The 25,458-nt window shown below is 46.6% G+C and overlaps 1 protein-coding gene across 10 annotated transcripts; it reads left to right on the top strand.

Annotated features, from left to right (window-relative positions):
* Window positions 1-348: 348 nt before the first annotated feature.
* On the top strand, window positions 349-24,722 carry LOC119955255 (hyaluronidase PH-20-like). 10 transcript variants are annotated; one of them, XM_038781298.1, is made up of 7 exons: window positions 397-430; window positions 3,920-3,971; window positions 4,180-4,374; window positions 10,771-11,016; window positions 11,999-13,037; window positions 13,507-13,596; window positions 23,841-24,722. In XM_038781298.1, exons 4-7 carry the CDS (start codon window positions 10,868-10,870, stop codon window positions 24,369-24,371), a joined length of 1,809 nt encoding a protein of 602 aa, XP_038637226.1. In that variant the 5' UTR covers window positions 397-430; window positions 3,920-3,971; window positions 4,180-4,374; window positions 10,771-10,867; the 3' UTR covers window positions 24,372-24,722. The 10 variants fall into 10 exon arrangements, with proteins under 10 accessions (XP_038637224.1, XP_038637227.1, XP_038637226.1 ...); XM_038781296.1 differs by lacking the exon at window positions 4,180-4,374 and having other exon boundaries at window positions 349-430; XM_038781303.1 differs by lacking the exon at window positions 10,771-11,016 and having other exon boundaries at window positions 12,067-13,037.
* Window positions 24,723-25,458: the final 736 nt, after the last annotated feature.

Below are 25,458 nucleotides of genomic sequence, written 5' to 3'. Positions count from 1 at the left end.
CTCTAAATGAGGGCAGTAGTTTAAACTGGGATTGGGGAGATAGCATTAAATTCATGGCTTAATGAGTTAAATTACTTAATAGATAACAGTTGAGTGATATTTCCAAACTTGAAACCTAATTAGTGAAATAAGACTATTATTTCAGTAATAATAATAAAATAAAGTTGGCATGGTAGGTGGTGTGTTGGAGATGTAATATGTGGGTTTTGGTGGACACCTGTGCATTTGTGTTTACAGTAAGTGTCTACTCTGCAAGGAACCTTAACTCGGAGTTGACACACTGAAGCCTGAGCTTTGATCACAGCAATATATTAGGGGTGGAGAAGTTACCTGCACACTTGGTTCCAGGGGGCAGTCACACCCCTTAGGTTAAGTACTTCTTATTCTGGCCATGGTCAAGAACAGGAATGTGTGACTGTGAGTAAGGCAGGTAAGGGAACCCAAAAGGCTTGAAAATTGTCAATGCTGATATTCAAAGAGACTTGGAAAGATTTGTTCAAGGAACAGAAAGTTAGAATGCAGGTACAGCAGGCAATTGGGAAAGCTGGTCTTTATTGCAAGGGGATTGGAGAACAAGAATACAGACCACTTTCTACAAGTGTATTGGGCTTTGGTGAGAGCATATGATGTATTCATCTTTGTTCTTAGTTGGAACAAGGTCACTTTAAGGCAGACAAGTTTTTTTTCAAACAAAGTCACTTTAAGATGGACAGATTTTTGTTATCTTGGGGGCGGGGGGTTGGAATCATGGAGGATTTAGGTACAGTGAATAAGGATAAGCTACTTCCAATATAACTGAAGTTTTGATTCCAAAGATTGAAGCACAGGTTTAAGATGATTGTCAAAATAATCAGAAGGTAAAATGAAGGCAAATGTCCAAGTGGTTTTGATTTGGAAAGCAGTGCCTGATAGGATGATGATTCTGTCCTCGCTTTCACAATGGAAATGGATAAATGCTTAAAGGAGGAAGAGATTTGCCTGCATGTGGGGAAAGACCCAGGGAGCGTGACTAACCGTATTCTTCTTTAAAAGAGCTGGAGTGGAAAAGGGCTGAATAGATGCGCTAGTCATAGAAACATAGAAAATAGGGGAGGCCATTCGGCCCTTCGAGCCTGCTCCATCATTCATTATGATCATGGCTGATTATCAAGTTCAGTACCCTGATCCTGCAATTCCCCCCAGATCCCTTGATCTCTTTAGCCCCGAGAGCTATATCTAATCTGATGGTTTTATAAATGCAAAAATCAAGATGCTGGTCTATAATTATGGGTTGAGATCTGATCCCATTAGCAGGCCCAGGAAGAAAGAATGGATGTGGAAACCATTTTCTTTGTAACTGGAGACAAGAGACAAAACCACCTCACCGATTGCATTCCCTCTCTCCAAAAGCAAGTTTGCGAGCTCCGGCAGACAATGAACATGGAATTCATCCCAGCTTGGCTCAAGGAACCATGGCTTTACTCCTATTTTCCTTGTGCAAACAACCATTTTAGTCGAAAGTACAAGATCATTTCATATAGCAAACAAATTGCACCACATCCAATGGTGCTTCTGCATGGCCCGACTGAAAATGGCGAGAAAACAGCAACTGGAATTTATAAAACCGCTTTAACAACGGGAAACAGCCCCAGGAATCAAACAGAATTTGATGAGCCAGAAAGAGAGGTGTTAGAGCAGATGACCAAAAAACTTGGTCAAAGAAGTAAGTTTTCGTCAGTGTCTTAATCCAGGAGAGAGGTGTAGAGAAATTAGGAAGGGAATTCCAAAGTCTAGGTCCAAGGCAGATGAAGGAGCAGCTTCCAGTGTATTGGAGGGATGTGCACGAATTGGAGCAGTGCAAATATCTCCAGGGTTATTGGACTCTGATGACAAATCTGGGGAGGAGCAAAAGATAGATGGATTTGGAAAAGCAGTGAATAATCTTAGAAATTGAGGCATTGATAGATCAAGTTCCAGTAAATACAGATGAATACAGTGAATACGATTGAGCAGGGCCTGATGTGAATTAGGCTATTGACTACAGATTTTGAATAAGTTCTGGAGAATGGCAGGAAACAATGCATTTTTTACATTACAACAGTGACTTAAAGTATTTAATCACCTGCAAAGTGCTTTGAGATGTTTGGTGGTCATGAAAAGTGTTATTTACAAGGTGTCTGTAATGAACTCCAATTGGCTTTATTGGTTGGCCAATTGGAGTATGAGCTTCCTCAATGATAGCTCATTGAGGGGGCCCATATAATCACCTGTGTAGGCTTTGTGAGCAGTCTTAAGTTGACTGGACTACTAGCAGCACTGTTTGTAGCTGCTCCTGTAATATCGTTCTTGTAAATAAATATTGGTGTGGTGACGGAACTCCTGCCTCCTGTGGATTACTACAGTGTCTTTAAATGCGAGCATGAAAAATGTTTGGAATATTAACCAGACTATGCTGGACAAAGGGTGAGGGTTAGTCATTCCATCCTCTCCAATGTGTTGAATTATCAACTGGATGTCTGTACCTTTTGGGCGTGTGCATATTGTGAGCTATGAGTAAACATTTAAAATGTATCCTCTCCATGTGCTGCCAGATCATGTTATATTGTTACGTTATTTGAAAAGTTAGGACCTATGTTATGATTTTGAATACATGTATAATCCAGAATGCTATATCATTCACTTGCACAAGTGTACCAAAGTGACAATGGATCATTCCGCAGCACATGGTATGATGTTCTGCAGTACATTGGGCAGCACGGTAGCATGGTGGTTAGCATAAATGCTTCACAGCTCCAGGATCCCAGGTTCGATTCCCGGCTGGGTCACTGTCTGTGTGGAGTCTGCACGTCCTCCCCGTGTGTGCGTGGGTTTCCTCCGGGTGCTCCGGTTTCCTCCCACAGTCCAAAGATGTGCGGGTTAGGTGGATTGGCCATGCTAAATTGCCCGTAGTGTCCTAAAAAGTAAGGTTAAGGTGGGGGGGGGGGGGTTTGGGTTACGGGTATAGGGTGGATACGTGGGTTTGAGTAGGGTGATAATTGCTCGGCACAACATCGAGGGCCAAAGGGCCTGTTCTGTACTGTACTGTTCTATGGTGATCTGAGAAATACATTTATCATCAACTCTAATATCTGTGTAAAGCAGTACTGGGACCGCAAATCATATAAATTTAAATGTACACAAAGCATTTATTTAAATGTTGAACCCCAAAGCCAATCCAACAAACTCACAAATCTAGCATTTCAGTTTTCCCGTAAACCAACTTAAAAATAAGGTGGTACAGTGGTTAGCACTGCTGCCTCACGGCACCAAGGACCCAGGTTCGATCCCGACCCTGGGTCACTGTCTGTGTGGAGTTTGCACATTCTCCCCGTGTCTGCGTGGGTTTCACCCCCACAACCCGAAGACGTGCAGGATAGGTGGATTGGCCACTCTAAATTGCCCCTTAATTGGAAAAAATAATTGGGTACTCTTTAAAAAAAAAAAAAAAAAATTTTTTAAATAGCCAAAGACGTTTTGAATCTGTCTGGCTACTTTGATTCTGTGGAAAGTTATATAAGTAAATTAATTTGGAAGAAGTAAACAGACTGCATTTTGTGTTTTCACAAACTGATAGTTCAGGGTCCTTTCCTTGTTTCTGCTTAGTTGATTTCAATAATGTTGCCTCTTAAATATGCATGTGCCTCAACTTTAATTTGACACATCACCTGTATTTAATATCATCCTAATGTTAAATACAAAATATGACTTGTGAGAATGTATTTGATTTTCCTGTTGAATGTGCCATGCCTGCTGCAGGAGAACAACGTTCCCTCTTCCCAGGAGGGAAAATGTTAATCACCTATTCTTTCCTCCTTCCCTCCCCCTACCCCCATAGCTATTGTGTGACTTTGTTGAGGATGTAACCTGAGGTGCTAAACTATACTGGTTTGTCTCCTTCCAGGATAAATGATCAACTACGTAACTGCACAGACAAGGAACCTCATTGTGAATAGGTCAGTCATGTCAGCTTTGTTCAGTCAGGTGATGTTTTAAGAGCTGTATTGATTTTAAGGGGCACTCTTTGCACCTTGGGGGCAAGAATCACAAGGGGCCCATATGTTGACACTACATTAAACAAGGTGTTCAGGAATGTTGTGGTTTATTGAGGCAGAAAGACCCTGAATTACTTTTGTCACACACACTTTTCTGGATCTGTCCCAGCGTCACTGCTGCAATTCCATTCACCTCTGTTTAAAGTCACCCTCGGTTAACTTGCTAAAGTACCTTAAGATCGCAGTGGGACCTTATTGGCTGAACTGAGAGTTAAGCGGAAGCTCAGGCCCTAAAGAAAGAAGCACCCATCGAAAGGAGATTGCATCCTGTAAACAAGAGCCTGCTGAGTTAGCCATCAAGAATGTAAGTGATTCCAGGAAAGTGATATTGAAAGACTAACCTGTAATTACAGATACTGTTCCCGGTAAAACAAGAATGTTCATAAAAGCTCTGAGAAGCGATCGCTTTCTACCTTGCTACAAATAAGGCTCTCCTTTTCATGGGTGAAATTCAACAATGAACTGTAATGTTATTTGAGGTCTTTTAAATTTAAATCGGTGGAAAGTGTTCCTATTTTAAAGGTAAAGTTTTTATTTAACCTTTCTAAAAATAGCGAATCAGCTCTAAAACATTTGTCCAAATGTTATAATCGAAAACATTTTATTTCAATATTCTTGAAATATATTTTTAAGTTGCAAAGTTCTATTTAATTTTTGGTACTGAAATAGTCTTCACTCCTAATGCTGTGATAAAGTCATAGAATTTTACAGTAAAGTCAATGGGGCAATTGCAACACATGTGCAGTGTCAGTTTCTAACACTCTAATAGTAGGAGAGACATGTACAAGTTCAGAGGCCATAATTTTTTGGGGCAGCACGGTAGCATTGTGGATAGCACAATCGCTTCACAGCTCCAGGGTCCCAGGTTCGATTCCCAGCTTGGGTCACTGTCTGTGCGGAGTCTGCACATCTGCTCCGTGTGTGTGTGGGTTTCCTCCTGGTACTCTGGTTTCCTCCCACAGTCCAAAGATGTGCAGGTTAGGTGGCTTGGCCACGCTAAATTGCCCTTAGTGTCCAAAATTGCCCTTAGTGTTGGGTGGGGTTACTGGGCTATGGGGATAGGTTGGATGTGTTGACCTTGGGTAGGATGCTCTTTCCAAGAGCCGGTGCAGACTCGATGAGCCGAATGGCCTCCTTCTGCACTGTAAATTCTATGTAAAAATAATACTTTTCAAGTATAAATGTAAAATTGAAAATCATTGGAGAAGAATCGTGTTAGAATTTTCCAAACCTAGTTTAAATCCCTCACTACATTATAACGAGCCAATAATTTGCTGATAGTCATCCTAATATGCTTCAATTTACATAGCTGTGTTGTATAACTATCAATAATATATATCCTCAGCAATGAGTTCTCCAGAGCAGCATGATGGCACAGTGGATAGCACTGCTGTCTCACAGCGCCGAGGTCCCAGGTTCAGTCCCGGCTCTGGGTCACTGTCCGTGTGAAGTTTGCACATTCTCCCCGTATTTATGCGGGTTTCGCCCCCAGAACCCAAAGATGTGCAGGCTAGGTGGATTGGCCACGCCAAATTGTCCCTTAATTGGAAAAAATGAATTGGGTACTCTAAATTTATATTATTTTTTTAAATACATAAATTCTCCAATACTGTCACTGCACAATGTTAACCACCATTGATTTAAAATCCTGATATGAAACTGAATTTAAATACACTTTCAATTTCAACATTCTTCTGTGATTGTAGTTCTAAATCCCTCTGGATTAGACACTGCATAACCTGTTTGTTTAGATTGAAGGTTTCCAGCATGTTCCAAGTATCTGGGGCTGGATTCAGGGACAGAAAAACTGGCGTCAAAAGGCCACAGATTCACAGCCTTGTAGGGGGCTAGCAGGCAGCTGTCGTGGAGCTCACAGCTCCAGCTGCCGATACGGCCCCTCGCACTTCTGGGTCAGAGGCTGCGCATGCGCACAGCGGTGGCCTCCAGCGGCCGCACTGTACTCCATGGCAGACTCGGACCGCAGAAATAGTGCCCCCAATCGGCTGCATGGCTGACACGGACCGCCCGCACAATAAAAGCCCAGTCCGGACTGAGGCCCCCCACCCCCGCCTCCGATCGACCCACCCCCAACTGTTGCGGCCCCGGACTGAGTCTGCAGCTACCTCGCAAGTATCCCGAATGGTGGGGCCATGAGTGGTCCATGCTGTCGGGAATTCAGCTGGTTGGGGGCAGAGATTAACGGAGCAGGCCTCAGGCAATGGCCTCAAGTGGTGGATAATCGGCACAGTGTACCCCCCCGAGTATGCCGCTTTTGGGGGGGGCGCGGAGAATTTCTGAACTGGCGTCGGTCCCAATTCCGTGCGGGAAACTGGATCGTCCGCCTCATCGCTGAACGTGATTTCAGCGCCATGATGCGGAGAGTCCAGCCCCAGATACGCCGTATTGCTAAAACGCAGCCAAACACTATGGGCACGATTCTCTGGAAATATTTCCCAAGTGTGGAAGCAAGCAGGAACTGCCGCGAGCTTTCCGCCACCCGACCCAGCGAGGCCGGCACGCTATTCAATGTTAATTGGTTCACTTACCGAAGACCAAGGGCTGACGCCGCAAATGAAGGCATGCTAGCCGATTCGCTGGGACTGTGCTCGAAAGCCCCACCCCTTCCGAGCTCCCGGGTTCGAATCCCGGCCCTGGGCCACTGTCCGTGTGGAGTTTGCACATTCTCCCCATGTCTGCGTGTGTTTCACCCCCACAACCCAAAGATATGCAGGGTAGGTGGATTGGCCACGCTAAATTGCCCCTTAATTGGAAAACAACAATTGGATACTCTAAATTTATTTAAAAAAATAAGGCCAAGCAGCATTTAAACAGGACTTGTACAGCCAACCCTACTCGGCCTGCAGCCATGGCACCGAGATGACCGGTCCCACGCTTCAAGGATGCAGACCAAGCGAAGCTCCTCAATGCAGCGGAGGCCAGGAGGGATGTCCTGTTCCCCCGATGGTCTCAGAGGGTGAATCACAGGGCAGCCAGTGCTAACTGGGATGAAGTGGCAGTGGCCGTAAGCTCAGGCAGCATGACGAGGAGGACTGGCCTCCAGTGCTGCAAGAAGGTCAACGTCATACCGGGCAGCATGGGTGAGTTGACACCCCAGCTCTGGAACAGGTATACCCGGAGCTGATGGAGACGTTAGAGAGCAGCAGGGGCATTCGGAGACAAATGTCAGCAACACTCCAGCAGGTCCATAGCCAAATGGAGGAGTCCCAGAGGCTATGGGATGTCACCAGCAATGTGTGGCACCATGGTCAACACTGCTAGGGTGGCAAAGGCAATGGAGAGCCTGGGGCATGACGCGGCAGCATGAGTGAAGGTGTCCAAGGCGTGGCGTAGCCAGTGATGATCATTGCTGAGGGCCTCGGCAGAATGTCCGACTCACTGGGGGATGTCACCCAGTACCAGGCTGACTTTGATGAGGTGCTGCCGGACATGTCCTGCTCTCAGACCGGAATGGCCAAGGTGTTGCAGAGCCTCTTCCAGTCACAGATGGGCAATGTCTAGGTGCTGCAGAGCATAGCCCAGTCACTGAGGGGCATCGACTGAGGGGTGTTGACAGTGGTGTAGACATCGGGAGCCGCCAGGGTGGGATGGCTGGATGACGCAGGGGCAGCCGGGCTCCGTCCAGCTGCCCCTCCATCCTGAGGTGAACCCCAGGGCCCATGGGCACCGACCGGGAGGAGGGGGCGCATGGTAGCAACCCGGACCCATCCTATGGACTAGCGACGGTGGCCACCAGCTCTCCCGTGTTTCACCCATCTGATGAGGCCTGTGCCCCCCGCCTCCCCGTTTTCCCTTATCGAATTCAACAACTTCAGATGATCAGCCCCACCTCGACCCATTTGTTTTCATTTTATTTTCACTGTCTTTTACCATTTCTTTCTTTCCTGCACCGTTCTCCTCTTTGCTGCCCCCTTCCCCTCCCCCCACACCTACAGTTCATCCTCTGATGTTAGTTTCTCTGCTGTTTGACCTTTCACATCTTTTGTCCTCTCTGGGGACTGCCATTAGCACTCTTTCCCCTTGGTATCTGGGCCATTAGCACCGTTTTCTTGGGTTTCTGTGGCTATGACTCATCTTTCATTCCTACTCCACAGTATAAATATTTCCCACTCTCTCTGTCTGCTAGCTTTGACAAAGAGTCATCGGGCTCGAAACGTTAGCTCTTTTCTCTCCCTACAGATGCTGCCAGACTTGCTGAGATTTTCCAGCATTTTCCCTTTTGTTTCAGATTCTAGCATCCGCAGTAATTTGCTTTTATCCCTCATTCCCCCCCCCCCCGAGCACAGGGGCATTATGCCATTTTCAAAAGGAGCCAATGAATCACAGCTGGTCGATTGATATGGGTTGGCTCTCATTAATTGTATGGAAATAGGGCTTAACTGATGATAATTGGTTTCTTACAACATAGAACATAGAACAGTACAGCACAGAACAGGCCCTTCGGCCCTCAATGTTGTGCCGAGCCATGATCACCCTACTCAAGCCCACGTATCCACCCTATACCCGTAACCCAACAACCCCCCCCTTAACCTTACTTTTATTAGGACACTACGGGCAATTTAGCATGGCCAATCCACCTAACCCACACATCTTTGGACTGTGGGAGGAAACCGGAGCACCCGGAGGAAACCCACGCACACAGGGGGAGGACGTGCAGACTCCACACAGACAGTGACCCAGCCGGGAATCGAACCTGGGACCCTGGAGCTGTGAAGCATTTATGCTAACCACCATGCTACCCTGCTGCCCCTGCCGCTATGGCGAGATCCCGATTTGCCTATGGGAGTGGGCCAGTTGTATCACAAATGGTTTGGCGCTTGGTGCGGTTCTAATTTTCCGCCTCTCCCACTATTCACCGGCCTTGTCCCGCTCAAGCGAGAGCACAATGAGGCTGGAGAATAGCGCCCTACGCTTTGGCATCTTCATCAATACTTTGATCAAAACAAATTACTGCAAGTATGATCCCAATTGTGCTGGCCGAAATGGGTCGGGAGCATCACGATTGGGAATAGCAGGATGGCGCAACATGGGACAGAAAATCAAGCTCCTCATTTTACATTCCCACATAATCATAGAAGTAGGGGATTTGGTTCATAATACTAAGGTGGCCTTTTGAAAGAAGTACCCAATTAGTCCCACTCTGAAGTTCGAGTCAGTTAAGTTAGACATTTTGAAACCGTGATATCACATTTGACTCCAAAACGATCTTCCAACAAAATGTTTGCATTATTATGAAATGCTGCCTATTGCAGCCACCTTTACTTTTCCCAAGTTCACCTTGTCTCTTCCCAAGTTCACCCTGTCTCTTCCCAAGTTCACCCTGTCTCTTCCCAAGTTCACCCTCTCAGCTCAACTTCTGCTGAAATGCTGGTTCATGACTTTATTACCACAAGACTTGTCTATTCCAATGCATTCCCCACTGACCTCCCACATTCTACCCTCCAAAACCTGAGGCCATCCCAAGCGCAGCTGCCTCTGTCTCCTCACATCAAATCGCATTCACCTCTGACCTCCGTACTCGCTAACCTAGGCTGGCTTCCAGTCAAGTAATGTCTTGATTTTAAAATTCTCATCCTTGTTTTTAAATCCTTCTGTGGCTTTGTGACTCCCTATCTCTGCTATCTCGACAACCTTCTGAGGTATCTGAAATCTTCTAATTCTGGCCTTTTGAGCTGGTGACCAGACTTTCTGCTGCCTGGGCCCTGGGCTCAAATCTCCTCCCTGCTCCTGTCTGTCTCTTTAACTCACTTCCTTCCTTTACAACACTCCTTCAAACATGCCTAATAGTGCTAGCTTTTGATCTTTTTAAAAAATAAATTTAAAATACCCAATTCTTCTTTTTCTAATTAAAGGGCAACTTTGCTCGGCCAATCCACCTACCCTGCGCATATTTGGGTTGTGGGGGCCAGACCCACGCAGACATGGGTCCTCCTGCCGAGAGGCAGCAGTTCTAACCATTGCACCACCGTGCCGCCCCCAACTTTTGATAATCTGACTTCATGGCCGGAATCTTCCATGTCCCTCTGACACTGCAGGGTGTATGGAACGGAAAACCTTGTCGGCCATGACAGGATCTCCTGATTCTCCGCCTCCACAAAACATGCTGTAGGGGATGCGGGAAGCCAAGGCCAATATCTCTCTATGCGACTCGGTGCCGTACTTTGTTCTACATACAAACATGCAAATTAGGAGCAGAATCAGGCCCCTTGAGCCTGCTCCGCCATTTGTAAGATTGTGGCTGATTTGTTTGTGTTTCAAGTTCCACATTCCTATCTACCCCGGTTAACTTTGATTTCCTTACCCAACAAAAAATCAATCTACAACTGCCTTTAAAAATATTCAACAATTCTGCCTTCTAGGCAGAAAGTTCTAAAGTTGCATAATCCTTTGGCAAGAAAAAGTTTATCTATAATGCTCCTGTGCTGCACCAATTGGGACCTCTTATTACATTAGAGGTGCAATATAATTGTAAGCTGTTCTAGTAAATCTGTCTCTATGGCAATTACCCAGTTTGCCTCTGTCCTAGCAAAACAGGCAACTGCCCCGCTTGTGTTTCCTGTGGCCTGATACAACGTATGTAGACTTTCAACATTGTGCTGACAAATCCCTGTGTAGCAGATGTGTGGTGCACACATGCCGAGGATTGCGCAACCCCTAATGCAGTGGTTCCGAACCTTTTCAGAAACACGGCACGCTTCAGTGAGACAATTCCATGGCACAGCAACCTTCGTCAGCTGAATCGATTGCTCATAAACGTCACGTTGACAAATAAGGATCAAATGTATTCGTGCTTCAAGTCCACCACAGAAAGCACGGCCTCCGACAGCGAATGCAGGCACATTTTCAAAATCTGCTCAACTGGACTATTTCTAACTTTTTGTGACCCTAAAGCTGTTTGCCAACTTCTCTCTGCAGATGGGATATTCCGGTAAGGGGCAAATGGCATCACCTGTCCATGACAATCCAAAGGCCAGAGAGGCCTCATTGTACTGTCTCTGAACGTTTCTTACATTTTTTCTCTTGGCGTTCAGATGTTGCATCAAGGATTGAATAAGTGCGGGGTGGCACCGTGGCACAGTGGTTAGCACTGCTACATCATGCCACTGAGGACCCGGGTCACAGTCCATGTGGAGTTTGCAAATTCTCCCAGTGTCTGCGTGGGTCTCACCCCCACATCCCAAAGATGTGCACAGGGTAGGTGGATTGACCACGCTAAATTGCCCCTTAATTGGAAACATTTTAATATAGGATTGAATAAGTGGAAGAATCAAACTGATCCATTTCGTCTTAGATCAGGGGATATAAAATAGATCCGGCAAAGAAATCTGGATACAATCAAGTTTGCTGCGTCTGCCAGCTTGTGTTGACTTGTTTTGCTATCAATAAACAAAACGCGTGAACGCCATTGCTTGGTTTCTATGGTGATTATCACATCATCTCAATTTCACCCTTCAGCCACCTGCGTTTAGAATGTTCACGTTTTGGAATCGAAAATTCGACATTTAAAGTATTTGATGATTAATTTTCATGACTTTTAGGAGTTGTAATTTTGGTGGGAGGGAATATTGTTTAAGATGAAGCAGCACGTTTGTTTTAAATTGATTTTCATTACCTTTTGTACAAAATTTCGAGGCACACTTGGGGCAGTTCTCACTGCGCGGCACACTGGTTGAAAATCACTGCTCTAATGCACCAAATTGCATATAGCGCCATGGACAGACTGCCTACACATTTTACATTAAAACGGAATTTGGAGTAGTGAAATTGAAAGGAACGCAGCCTGCATCCCTGACCGATTTATCTTCCAAATAAAAGCCTTACAAAACTAGTGTTCTATCACAGCGCATTTCTTTAAATTTGACATGTTATGCCCTCGTCAGGTTAACAAGACTTTTCTTTTCATTTTTTAGCATTGAAGACGGATGGAACAGTTTTCTTCTACAGTCACGAAACATTGAAAACCTTTTTGTTCTCTCAGGTAACGGATGCTATAGGGCGATAATGAGACTCCATGGCTGCATCAGCAACCCGGTCTCCATGGCAATTATCCAGCTTGCCCTACTTATTTCAACTGGCTTTAATCAAGCGCAACATCAAACTGTGGATCCGCTGATGGGGAACTCCCCATTCAGCGCTATGTGGAATGCACCCATTGAACTGTGTGATAACAAATTTGGAATTATTGTCGACTTGAACCTTTTTGAGATCATTGGCAGCCCGTTAGAAACTGCTACAGGACAGCCCATTACGATATTCTATCACAACAGGCTTGGCTACTATCCATATTACGATGAGTTAACCAAAGAGTCGTTTAATGGTGGTATCCCCCAGCTGGCACCCTTGGACCTTCACTACACGAAGCTAGCAAAAGACTTTCGATACTACATTCCTTCAAAAGCCGGTCCTGGACTTGCGATCATAAACTGGGAAAACTGGAGACCTCAGTGGATACGAAACTGGGACCAAAAAGATATTTACAGAATAAAATCTGTCGAGCTGGTTATGCAACGGAACCAGTCGTTAGATATGAACCGTGCAACTCTGATTGCCAAGAGTGAATTCGAAGAGCAGGCAAAAGACTTGATGTTAAAAACGTTAAAATTAGGGAAGTCACTGAGACCCAATCACCTCTGGGGATATTACTTATACCCGGAGTGTTACAATTACCACTACAAAGATAAAATTATTAACTACACGGGGAGTTGTCCTGACATTGAAATCACAAGGAACAATGAGCTTCTCTGGCTGTGGGATGAAAGCACGGCCCTGTTTCCCTCTATCTACCTGCAGACAACACTGCGGGATTCTGTTGCTGCCGCTAAGTTTGTGCGTCACCGTGTTCAGGAAGCAAAGCGGGTGGCATTACTCTCCAGCCAGGAATATACACCACCTCTGTACGTTTACACCAGGCCAGTATTCACAAATGCTCAGGATAAATTCCTATCTGAGGTAAGCTAACTCGGGCACACCGGAAGAAAAACAAACCTTTAGCTATTTGCCAAAGTAGGTCAAAAGCGTGATAATTTCCTGTAGTTTTGGGCTGCTACAAATAAAAACACAAAAACAGGGCAACATGGCGGCGCAGTGGGTTTGGCCCTGCAGCCTCAAGGCGCCGAGGTCCCAGGTTCGAATCCCGGCTCTGGGTCACTGTCCATGTGGAGTTTGCACATTCTCCCCGTGTTTGCGTGGGTTTCGCCCCCACAACCCAAAGATGTGCAGGGTAGGTGGATTGGCCATGCTAAATTGCCCCTTAATTGGAAAAAATGAATTGGGTACACTAAATTTATAAAGAAAAAAAAACTTTTGGTGGGGGGAGGGGGGGGGGTATCTTGCAATGCAACATCAAATGTATTGTGGTGAGGTGGAATTATTTTCCTCAGATAAAATTTAGAATGTATTGTTCTTTTCATTTTTGCAGACTGATCTTGTTCACACAATTGGAGAAAGTGCTGCTCTGGGAACAGCTGGATTTGTTATTTGGGGTAGTTTAAGTATGACTGAAACAAAGGTAAATATGATTGACATTTACCCATTTATGTGATGGATGCATCGTTGGCATTGCAGTTGTTTGGGATTGTCAAAACCTGTTCTCTCTAATTCGTCAGTGAATTAGTGCATTAGCTGTGGTGAAACCAGGGTACACAGGCCTCGATAGTCCGAAGTTTGACCACCCGTTCACAATTTCTTTCACGGTTCACGTGAACCATCAAATGGGCAAGCTACAGCTGCTGGCGTCTGTGTGACTGGGATCCATTATAACCATTAACTTTAAGTCTGGAGGGATTAAAATAGATTAAAAACAAATGTACACGTTATCTTTTATTCCTTCCATTTGAAACCAGGATGGAGGGAGGGGTGTTTTGTAACGTCTGAGGAACATTGCCTGTTATTCTTCTTCTTGGCCAGTCGCTCAGAATCTAGGATAACTTGTTATCCTCGAGTTCTTGGGTCTTCCACACTAAAGTGCTTGGGTGACTGAGAGTCCAAATGTATGACCTACATCTTCTGTCACAGGTGGGGCAACATCCCCACCGACACCTGGGAACCCGTGGCCCAAGACCGCCTGAAATGCGGGGAAAGCATTTTCCGGGCTCGGGTTGCTGCGTGTTCCTTTCGCTTGAACTCGAGGTATTCAGTTCCTTCCCAGGTGCTTTTAACCCATTTCAGGCGGTCTTGGGCCACGGGTTCCCAGGTATCGGGGGGGATGTTGCACTTCCTCAAAGACGCTTTGAGGGTGTCCCGGAAGCATTTTCCATGCCCCCGCCAGATAGTGCAAGGGGTGGGTCTCGTAACCTATCACTGGCAGGGCAGCCTCTGATTCCCCGCCAGCGACCTAGTAATGAGAGGATTGAGGCGCCATCTTTAAAATCTGCCCCAGCACAGAGGAGTTCACCATTACCTGCTCCCCGTGGCTCCCCCCCCCCCCCCCCCCCCCCCCCCCTCCCCCCCTCACAACCCGGCAGTGTCAGGGAAGTGTTCGGACCCTCTCAATATGTAATATCCCACGGCATGATTTTTGTAGAAGATCAGGAAGTTATCCCTGGTGTCCTAGCCAATGTTTATGCCTCAATCAACATCCTAAAATCAATTCTTCAGTTATTATCTTTGTGGGAGATTTTTGTGTAAGTTGAAAATGGTTTTAATGCATTGTAAAGTTCTCCCTTTTACAGGAAAAACAAGTTTGAAGTTATTTAGCCAATATAGACACATCAATATCCCTTTAACATTTGACTACCTGTATACGATTAAGCAAACTATTTTGATGGGTTCATATTCCTCGCTGTTTTATTTATGATCTTTGTGAACAAATCTTTCACCATGAATGACTTGTAGGCATGAAACTAGCCACAAAAAAAGCAAGAAACTGCGAAGCCTGCAGTGCTAACCACTGTGCCACTGTGCAATACTTTGGATCAAATTTCATCATTCTGTGCATATTTGAATGGCAGCTGCAAGTCAGTGGCCTATGTTTGTTGAAGTATGTGGATAATGATGGATGAGTGCCCATGAAATACGGAAGAAATTTGAAGTTCTTCTTCTTGCACCATGAGGGCATATAGAGTGCGATAGAACTGCCTCAAGTACCCGACGCGGAGACCCAATGAGGCCGTTAAATCTCATGAGAGGCCTCTGGCGAGATTTGCGATGCTGGGAAAATCTTGAGAGATATAAGAAGATTTTGCAAGATGTTGCGATCTGGATCTTATCCTTGCTGGTTGAGATCCAGATTAAATGAGGCTCATTTAAATATGTCGGCGCCCAGTTCTCTCAAAGGACTCTGATTTTTTTTGGCCTCGGTGAGTATAATGACCCAGAAGAGGCTGACAGTAAACATAATAGAGATTTATTATGAGAGTTTGCGTAATGCAGTATCTCTCTCCCAGTGCAATTGTAGCTGGGAGGGCTTATCTCTCCAGGCGCTGAGCAGGGCCTGCTTTTAATCTTGGCTCAGAATGACCTCCAAAGAGGTTGGCCTCTGCCCTTGCATGGGAGCTCGTGCTCCACAAGCTTCCGGGGGAGATCAATGATTGTTTCCCTGTGTTATGACACCCCTCCTCCCCAAAAGCTCCCCTTCAGCCGCTCCCCTTCAGCTGCCAGTGGAGGGAGTCTTCTGTGCCACTTTGCCCACTACTGCGGAGGGGGTCAGGTGGAGTGTATTGAGCAGCTGCTTTCTGATCAACCACAGAACAGCAATAACCGGGATTTGGAGCCGGGCACGCTGTAGCCTGCTGGTGTGGACATGTCTGGGTCCATGTCGGAACCCGAATCATGATCCTCATGCTGGATCGGGTGCGGTGTCCCAAACGGGCTGGCACACCAGGCATCTTTTCACAACTCTCTCGATATCCCCGTCGATTCCTGCCCACCAAACATAACTCCGGGCCAACATTTTCATCTTCAACGCTCCCGAGTGGCCACAGTGTATCCTGAAGCAGGGCCTCCCAACACTGTGGGGGGGATGACCTCCCGAGCACCCCACAATATAACACCATCCCCCAAACTAAGCACAGAGAACTTCTGAGCGAAAGGCCAAAGAGGCGCTGGGAGGTCTCCCTCTGCACCATCCCTCAGCAGCATGAACCGCAGCTCTGTCAACTCCTAAGTCTTGCTGCGTCCACGCAGACACTCGAGTAGCCATCAATGGCAAGATGTGCTGCAGATGGGGAAAGGCATTCATTGTTAATGGCTGAGGGCATCGGCATGGGCAATCGTGGTTCCCAAGCAGTGCTGAAAAGAGTATTCTTACACAGCCAGGAGGAGCGTCCAATGCTGGATCCTGGCCAATATGATTGGCGGGATACCCTTATCCTGAAAAGGCCAAGCAACGGCTTGTGGTACATGATGATGAAGAAATGGCGCACATACATGTATTTCTTAAACTTTTTAACACCGAAAATCACAGCCAAACCTTCTTTCCTTATTTGATTGTAACGCGTTCGGTGTCCGCCAGGATCCTAAAGATGAAGGCGATTGGGCGTTCATTGCCATCGTACGACCCATGGGCCAGCACTGACCCGATACTGCAAGGACAACGTGGTGGCATAGTGGTTAGCACTGCAGCCTCACGACGCCGAGGGCCCTAGTTCAATCCTGGCTCTGGGTCACTGTCCGTGTGGAGTTTGTACATTCTCCCGGTGTTTGTATGCGTTCGGCCAGACAACCCATAAAATGTGCAGGATAGGTGGATTGGCCACGCTAAATTGCCCGTTAATTGGAAAAATTAATTGGGTACTCTAAATTTATTATTTTTTTAAAGTAAGGGGAACATCACATGTTAGAATGAGAGGTTTAGTCGGATCATAGTGCATCAGAAGTTGTTTCAATCTGTTGTTCGTTATCCTTTCCTTAATTTGCTCTGTTTTAATTACCTTTGCTCAAGAATCGCCAGGTAGCTTTGTGATATCACCACAAGGTTCAAAACCAAATACTGATCAATGACTCGATACACCAGTTAATGGGCGCGATTCCCCGCAAAGGCGGAAAGTCGTGAAGGCTGCCACAAAACCGGCCGTGTTTCACGGCAGCCTCCGCGCCCCCTCCCGGGACCCGATTCTGCTCCCCGGTCGGGGCTAGCATCGTGGCCCCGTGAACTCCGGCATCGCGGGCTTAACGAATTTTGCTAAGCCTGCGCGCCAAAGTTAGCGATGGCTGATGCATATGATGACGTCAGCCGCGCATGCGCGGATTGGACGACTCCAACCCGCGCATGCGCGGATGACCCCATCCGCCCATATGTGTCAGACCCGCGCATGCGCGGTCCGTAATGCCCCTCAGCCGCCCCGCGGACTTATCCTGCGGGGCGGCGGAGGGAGAAAGAGTGCGCGGGAATCGGACCCGCTGCCCGCGATCGGTGGGCACCGATCGCGGGCCCATGCCACCCTTGCGTGCGGCCGTGCCAATCGGTGGCATGGTTGTGCAGAACGGCACTTTGCGGCCGTTTTCACGAACTGGTATAGCAGGTGTATTAAAAATCGTGAAAACGGCCGTAAAGGCCTTGGAAATCGGCCCATCGGCCAGGGGAGAATCGCTGATCGCCGTAAAAAAACGGCGAGCAGCGATTCGTGTCGGGGGGGGCGGGCGTGGGGGGGGGGGGGAGAATAGCGGGAGGGCGTCGGACCAGCGTCGCCGTAAAAATTTGCGCCGCCTGCTATTCTCTGCCCCGTCGTGAGTGCGGAGAATCACGCCCAATAAATTTGAAATCAATGCACGTTTATTTACACAGACAGTCAATTATTACTCATGCACAAACTCTACTCGCTATACTACAACTACTACTTAAAGCCTATAGTTAGCTGCGGGCGACCACTCAGTCAGAGGAACAATGGCCGTTGTCCGGTTCTGATACTGCTGGCTTCGAACTGTTATAGAATAGTAGCTAGGAGCGCCTATCTCGTAGCGTGCATTGACTTTAGACTTACTTGGCTCGTGTTTGGTGGGCCTCTCGTCACTGACAGCCAAAGGCCAAGGTGAAGGTGAAGAAGAAGAGAGCGCTCTGTCTTTGGGGACTCCTCTTTATACCCCCAAGGGTTTCGCGCCCTTATGGTTCCCAATTATTTGTATTGATTCTCTCCAATAAAGGGGTCGTTCCTCGATCACTGGGCGGGCCCTAGGTAACCGTTGGCCTGCCTTTGTTTTAGTTTCCACTGGCGCCGGGGTGTCTGCCCTGGTACTGATTGCTTAAATGTTTTTCTTTTGTCCCCGGAGATAGCTCATTACTATGCTAATGGCTTGTAGTATCGGTCTGTCTGGGATCTGCAAGTTCCAATCCACAGGCAAATCTTGCACCTGCTTGTTTTCCTAGCACTGTCCAATTTTCCCTGTACTCTTTGCGAAAGTCCATTTTGGAATCGGGACGTGGCCACCCCAGGTGGCTACAGATCCTCACGGCGCCAAAGTCCCACGTTTGATCCCAGCTCTGGGTCACTGTCCGTGTGGAGTTAGCACATTCACCCCGTGTTTGCGTGGGTTTTGCCTCCACGACCCAAGGATGTGCAGGCTGGGTGGAATGGCCACGCTAAATTGCCCCTGAATTAGAAAAATGAATTGGGCACTATAAATTTATATATATATTTTTTAAAAAGTTGTTTCGAAGAGAGGTGCCTCGTGAGAGCAACGAATGCCTCATTCTGATAAGTGGCCCAGCCTCACTCCCAGTACTTACTCAACAGTTCACGGAGTGGAGCCAGTAGAGTGGCCAGGTTGGCAATAAAACTTCCCATAATAAATGACTAGACCCAAAAAAGACGTGAGATCAGCGGTGTTCCACAGGTTCAGATTCCCTTTATGGCACAAACTTTATCCTCTACCAGGTGCGGACTGTTACTGCCCACCCAGTAACCCAAATAGGTCACTGCCTTAGCACAGAAACACACTTACTGTGCTTAAGTCTGGCATCCAAAACGACGGAGCAGTTCCTGGAGATTTGCTATATTCACTCCTTGGACCCGGTAACCAGTACATCGTCCAAAGAGATGACTACTTTTCACAGGCCCTCTGATGTTTTCTATCACTCACTGAAAAATTGCAGGGTCCGATCAAACCCTGAATGGAAGGCGGGCGTATTCAAACCAATGGGTATTAATGGTGCTGGATTCCTGGTTGAATTCCCCCTGCAAATACTCGTGGCTCATGTCCAGCTTCGCGAATGAGCAGCCTCCAGCAAACCTGGCATATAAATTTTCGACCTGGGACATCAGGTAGCAGTCCAGCCGTGAGGCTCCGTTCATGGTAAGCAAACTGTTTTGGCTTTGTGGGGTTTATTGGGCTTCATCACCGGCACGACAAGTGCGGACCATTCTGTGAACTGAACAGACTGGATAACCCCTAGATCCTGCAGGTGGTGCATCTCCGTGTAACATTTGGGAGCAGTGCGTATGAGACAGACCCAGCATGTCATAGAGACTCCCGCTGCCCATCCAAAAGACCGCTTGGCAATCAAATTTGAGGACTCTTAGCCAGTCTCTACCTAACAAGTTGGGATCTGAACTTTGCATCACCACTAAAGGAACTCCAGACCGACTGTTGCTCTTATATCACCAGCATCACGGTGGGCCCCACGATCTTCAATGATTCCCCCTTGTAGGTAGCCAACCTCGCTCGATTGCAGCGGTATGATCCCTGTGAAATTCTGTCAAAATGTGCAGAGACCTACAATGGACAGAGCAGCCCCAGTGTCCATTTCCATTGGCACTGGGTTCCCATTTACCGGCAAAGTGACCTGAGTCAGAGCAACTCTTGTGTCGAGACAACGTTCAGTTGCATCAAACAGTCATCCTCCACTGGGGGGTCCACGTGCAAGGCCCTAGTCTGGGGTGACCTTGGCAGCTGTTGTGGACGGCACACCCTGTGCCACACTTTGCTACCCTGACCGTCTTGACTACCACGACCAGAACGTTGGCAATGCGGTTGATCCTCACTCTCGGGTGAAATATCCCATCGGGCAGTGGCAGCGCCCAAGATCTCAACTCTGCCGCCTACCTGCCTGGGGGGGTTGCTCTGTCAGAGAAAGCCTGGCTGGCCCTGCTCCATGCCCTGACCAATAGGAGTCCAAAAGGAATGGCAGCCCAAACTATGGATGCCAGTCCATGGATCCCTGCAGCTACTGCACACTTTTCTCTGCGTGCTCCCAAGGGAGGGCAAGCGCAATGGCGCGCTTCAAATCCAATATAGTTTCTGCCAACCACTTTTTCTGCATGACCATATTGTTAATACCACACACAATCCGGTCCCTCAACATCTCGGAGAGACGGCCTGAATTCTCACAGGTGCCACGGATGGGTCAAAAAGTCTGTGACTGATTGACCAGGAGATCGCACGCCGTTTTTTTTTTTAAATTTAGAATATCCAATTCATTTTTTCCAATTAAGGGGCAATTTAACATGGCCAATCCACCTAACCTGCACATCTTTGGGTTGTGGGGGTGAAACCCACGCAGACATGGGGAGAATGTGCAAACTCCTCACAGACAGTGACCCAGGGCCGGGATTCGAACCCGAGTCCTCAGCGCCGTAGGCAGCAATGCTAATTTGGATAAATGTGAGGTGATGCATTTTGGTAGATCAAATCGGGGCAGGACCTATTCAGTTAATGTTAGTGTGTTGGGGAGAGTTAAAGAACAAAGAGATCTAGGGATACAGGTTCAGAGCCCCTTGAAGGTGGAGTCGCAGGTGGACAGGGTGGTGAAGAAGGCATACAGCATGCTAGGTTTCATTGGTCAGAACATTGAATACAGAAGTTGGGATGTTTTGCTGAAGTTGTACAAGGCATTGGTAAGACCACACATGGAATATTGTGTTCAGTTCTGGTCACCCTATTATAGGAAGGATATTGTTAAACTAGAAAGAGTGCAGAAGAGATTTACGAGGATGCTACCAGGACTTAATAGTTCATGTTCTAAGGAGAGGCTGGGTTAGCTGGCACCTTTTCCCTGGAGTCTGGAGGAGTCTTTTCCCAAAGGTAAAGGAGTTTACAACTAGATGGCATAGGTTTAAGGTGAAAGGGGAGCGATACAAAAGAGGCCAGAGGGGAGAAATTCTTCAGAGGGTGGTGAGTATCTGGAACAGGCTACCAGAGGCCGTGGTAGAGGCAGGCACATTTCTTTTCCTTTTAAAAAGCATTTAGATAGTTACATGGGCAGGGTGGACATAGAGGGATATGGGCCAAATGCAGACAAGTGGGACTAGCTTAGTGATAGCACTGGGCGGCATGGGCAAGCTGGGCCGAAGGGTCTGTTTCCATGCTGTAAATATCTATGACGCTATGAATCCGGTGCAGCAGTGTACGAAAACTTTTTATGATCCTAAACGTCGGGACCCCACAGTTGGTCAGGAGAAGAACCTTCTATTGGGTCTTCCCCCAATTTGCCTGGAAGAAGTATCGCAGGTATTCCACATATTGATTCCAATCCTCCAGACGTGTATACTGCCCCCAGATTCCCAAATAATGGCATTGTTATCGATGACGTAACATTCTCCACACCGAACTTCCGGCATCTAGGCAAACCATTGGGCGAGCCCGGAATTTCCATTAATCCTTGTTGCCAGTATACTGATGCAGTGAAGGCTAACAGTAAACGTAATGTAGATTTAATTACAAGCATTTACAAGGATCTGCATAATGCAGCATCTCCGTACCAGTGCAATCCAAGCTGGGAGGACTTATCACACCTGGGCCTGCTTTCACCCTTTTCTCATGACGAGCTCCAAGTGGTAGGCCTCTGCCTCCTACCTGGGGAGCTCATACTCCCGAGTCCCACGGGGAGATCAATGATCATTTCCCTGTGGTCCTCATGGGGAGGTTATGACAATGAAGAACACCCCGTCAAGGCCACAGTTACCTTATTTCCCGCACTGATGAGTTCAGCTTGTCAGTACAGGAAGAGATCGGGAATGCCATTTTTTTTTTTAAAATTTAGAATATCAATTCATTTTTTCCAATTAAGGGGAAGTTTAACGTGGCCAATCCACCTAACCTGCACATCTTTGGGTTGTGGGGGTGAAACCCACGCAGACACGGGGAGAATGTCCAAACTCCTCACAGACAGTGACCCAGGGCCGGGATTCGAACCCGGGTCCTCAGCGCCGTAGGCAGCAATGCTAGGGGATGCCATTTTTAAATGCTGCTCTGTGTTCCCCACCTCCGGAGCCCCCCAATGTGACCTCCAGACCCGCTGTTCCCCCCCCCCATGCCGCAATGCATCTCTTAGGAGGTCCTCGAGCCCCCCCCCCACACTCCAGCTTCCTTCCCCCCCCCGCATCCTTAAGGGCAGGGCACCCCAAGACCCAACCCCTGGCAGTGCTAACCTGGCACCTTGGCACTGGCACCCTGGTAGTGCCTCTGCCAGACTGCCAGTGGCACACTGGCACTGCCAGGATGCCCAGGTGCCAACAGGAGAGCCAGAGTACCACCCTGCCACGGGCCTGACCATCCGGGGGTCTCCAATGGCCTGGAAGACCCCCACAGGTGCCCTTAGACCTGGTCCACATTTGGGTGGACCAGTATTAAACGGTGCATGGCGGGGTCGGTCAGGCGTATGCAATTAGATCCGGACATTGTGAGAATCCAGCGCAGACATATTTATGTGAGCCTAACTGCTCACTTAAACATGCAAATATGGATGCCACCCAGTGAGGGCGAGATCCAGGTCGCGTCTGGCAAGGTCTCATTAGATTTTGCGAGGCGCCCCAAGAGTTGCAACTCTTGCTGGAGGCCCCGAGTTGGGCGTGACAAGGTCATTTGATTGCGCCCATCTAGTTTTCATGCTTAAATGTGCTGAAACGTGAATTGGTCTTTGCAGCCTGAGGGTCAAAGTGAACAATTAAAAAAATAAAATAAAACATTTTGCACAATTGATTAAATCACTGTTTTCTAAATATAATGAATGTATTTGGAGATCAACCCATCAAAATAAATTTTCATTGTGCTGGAACACTTTTGAATAAGAGCCAAAATAAAATAGATGATATGAAACTGGGGTGTAATTAGAAATTTAACCAAGCCATTTATTAGATAAACTATTTTCATATTATTGACAAAAGTGTCCAGACATCTCGCTTAGTTGCAGAGACAAAGCAATCTTTTTAAAAAGACAAAGAAACCCTAACCTGGAGGTTAAAATTTGCAAACAATTTAATAATTTTTAATTCAACTGTAGAGTTTTAAATAAAAATTTGAAGTACCCAATTCTTTTTTTTTTTCCCAATTAAGGGACAATTTAGCATGGCCAGTTGTGGGGGTAAAACCCACGCAGACTCGGGGAGAATGTGCAAACCCCACACGGGTAGTGACTCGGGGCCGGGATTGAACCCCGGTCCTTGGCACCGTGAGGTAGCAATGCCAAACACTGCGTCACCGTTCAGCCCATCATCTGAGGAATCAATGAATCTGAGGAATTAACCCCAATTAACAGCAAAATACTGCAGATGCTGGGGGTTTGAAATAAAATCAGAAAGTGCTGAAAGAATGGAGCCGATCTGGCAGAACTCAGAAGAGGTGTGAAGAGTTCTGAAGAAGAATCATATTGGACATGGCTCACTCTTCGCAGATGCTCAGTATTTCTATTATAAATTAACCGTGATTCTTGCACCTTTGAGTACCTTAAAGGGGCAGGTCATGTTAACAGATGAGCATCATAACTGTGCAGTATCACTAGAATATGTCTGTATTTTTTACTAAATGTTAAATTGTATATCAATAATTTATCAATGTTAAATCTGGGAGAAGCTACTTCTGATTCTGTGTTGTGTTTTACAGAGCGCGTGTTTGGCTATTGCTGACTATGTTAAGGAAATCCTGAATCCTTATATTGTTAACGTGACATCTGCAGCAAGGCTCTGCAGTAAAATACTGTGTCAGAAGAAAGGGCGGTGTGTGCGCAAGAGCTGGGACTCCACCCATTACCTGCATTTGAACCCTGCAAGCTTCAGAATAAGACGATCAGACGATGGATACACAGTCATAGGACGAGCTTCCTTTGAAGACATTGTCTTCATGGCAGAAAAGTTCACTTGCCAGTGCTACACAGGTCAGAACTGTGAGCCTGCCGATGACGTAGTAAACTATGTCACCGAACTGGATGCTTGTATTGAGCCTTACAATTGTGTCAACTTAAATCCCAATACAGAATCGTCCACTAAATCAAACATAATTGATCCAACTAATTCAACTTCAGCTAACTCAACCTTAGCTACTCCTTCCCCAAATCATGCTTGCTTTGTGCATGGTCACCTTTCCTCCAGTTCGAGCCTGATGTTTAGTGTACTTTATATAATGTATCAAATGTGATTTTTTTTTTGTAAATGTACTCTATTCCTTTCTGACTAAATATGTTTTATCTTCCTTCATGATAAGCTAGAATTTAACTTGGATTCTCACAGGGAACACTGAAAGAGTGACCTGCTGGCATAGTTAAATTAATGTACAAATGTGAATGTTTTGTCCTTGGATATATCAGAATGTCCTGTGCTTCAAATGGTTGGTCAGTCTGGTAATTCAGCCTTTTGAGTGCTTGACCCCGAATTTACATGTTGCATGTTTGATTTATATGAATCATGTCACTCGAGCCTCATTTGTTTTAGATGGGTGAGTTTTGTCAGTGTGCAGATATATACTGAATAAAATTGCCAATGAACTGATTATGGATTATTCAAAAATGTTATCAATCTCTATGGGTAACTGTACAATAATACGTGTTCCTGTCACAGAGTAGTGATTCTGTTGCACTTTGAGTGCACATTTATAGCTTGAGGACCTGCGTAACAGAATCTTTTATGGATGCTGAGAATGTTTGTATTATCAGAGGATCATAAGAAAATAAACACTAGTAGACCATTGAGCCTCCTCCGCCATTCAGTATGATCATAGCTGATCTGATTGTGGCCTTCACTCCACTTTCCTTCTTGCCCTGACTCCCTCGTGGATCCCAAACCTTTCCAAGTCACGCCTTAAATACACAAGTCCCGAAAGACGTGCTTGTGAGGTGAATTGGACATTCTGAATTCTCCCTCGGTGTACCCGAACAGTGTTGCAATTAGGGGATTTTCACAGTAACTTCATTGCAGTGTAAATGTAAGCCTAATTATGACACTAATAAAGATTATTATTATTATTCACTGATCCAGCTCCACTGCTCTCTCAGGAATAGAATTCCAAAGATCAACCAGCCTCTGGGGGAAGAAATTCCCCCTCATCACCATCTTAAATGGGAGATTGCTGGTGTGCCCCCATTTCTAGATTACCCACAAGGGGAAACATGCTCTCAGCATCTACCTTTTGTCATAGATGTTTCAGTAAGATCACCTCATTCTTCTGAACTCCATTGAGTATAGGCCCAATCTTTACCAAAAGGCAATCTTTTCATTCCAGGAATCAG

The sequence above is a fragment of the Scyliorhinus canicula genome, chromosome 20 (assembly GCF_902713615.1).
Source record: "Scyliorhinus canicula chromosome 20, sScyCan1.1, whole genome shotgun sequence".
NCBI lineage: Eukaryota > Metazoa > Chordata > Chondrichthyes > Carcharhiniformes > Scyliorhinidae > Scyliorhinus > Scyliorhinus canicula.
This window is presented reverse-complemented; position numbering and strand designations above follow the sequence as displayed.

Coding starts and splice junctions, on each gene's coding strand:
- LOC119955255 (XM_038781296.1), top strand. CDS start 3,925: ATGATCAACTACGTAACTGCACAGACAAGGAACCTCATTGTGAATAG. Junction 3,972..10,770: donor AGGAACCTCATTGTGAATAG/GTCAGTCATGTC, acceptor GAACCTTTTCAG/AAACACGGCACGCTTCAGTG. Junction 11,017..11,998: donor TCTGCAGATGGGATATTCCG/GTAAGGGGCAAA, acceptor TTCATTTTTTAG/CATTGAAGACGGATGGAACA.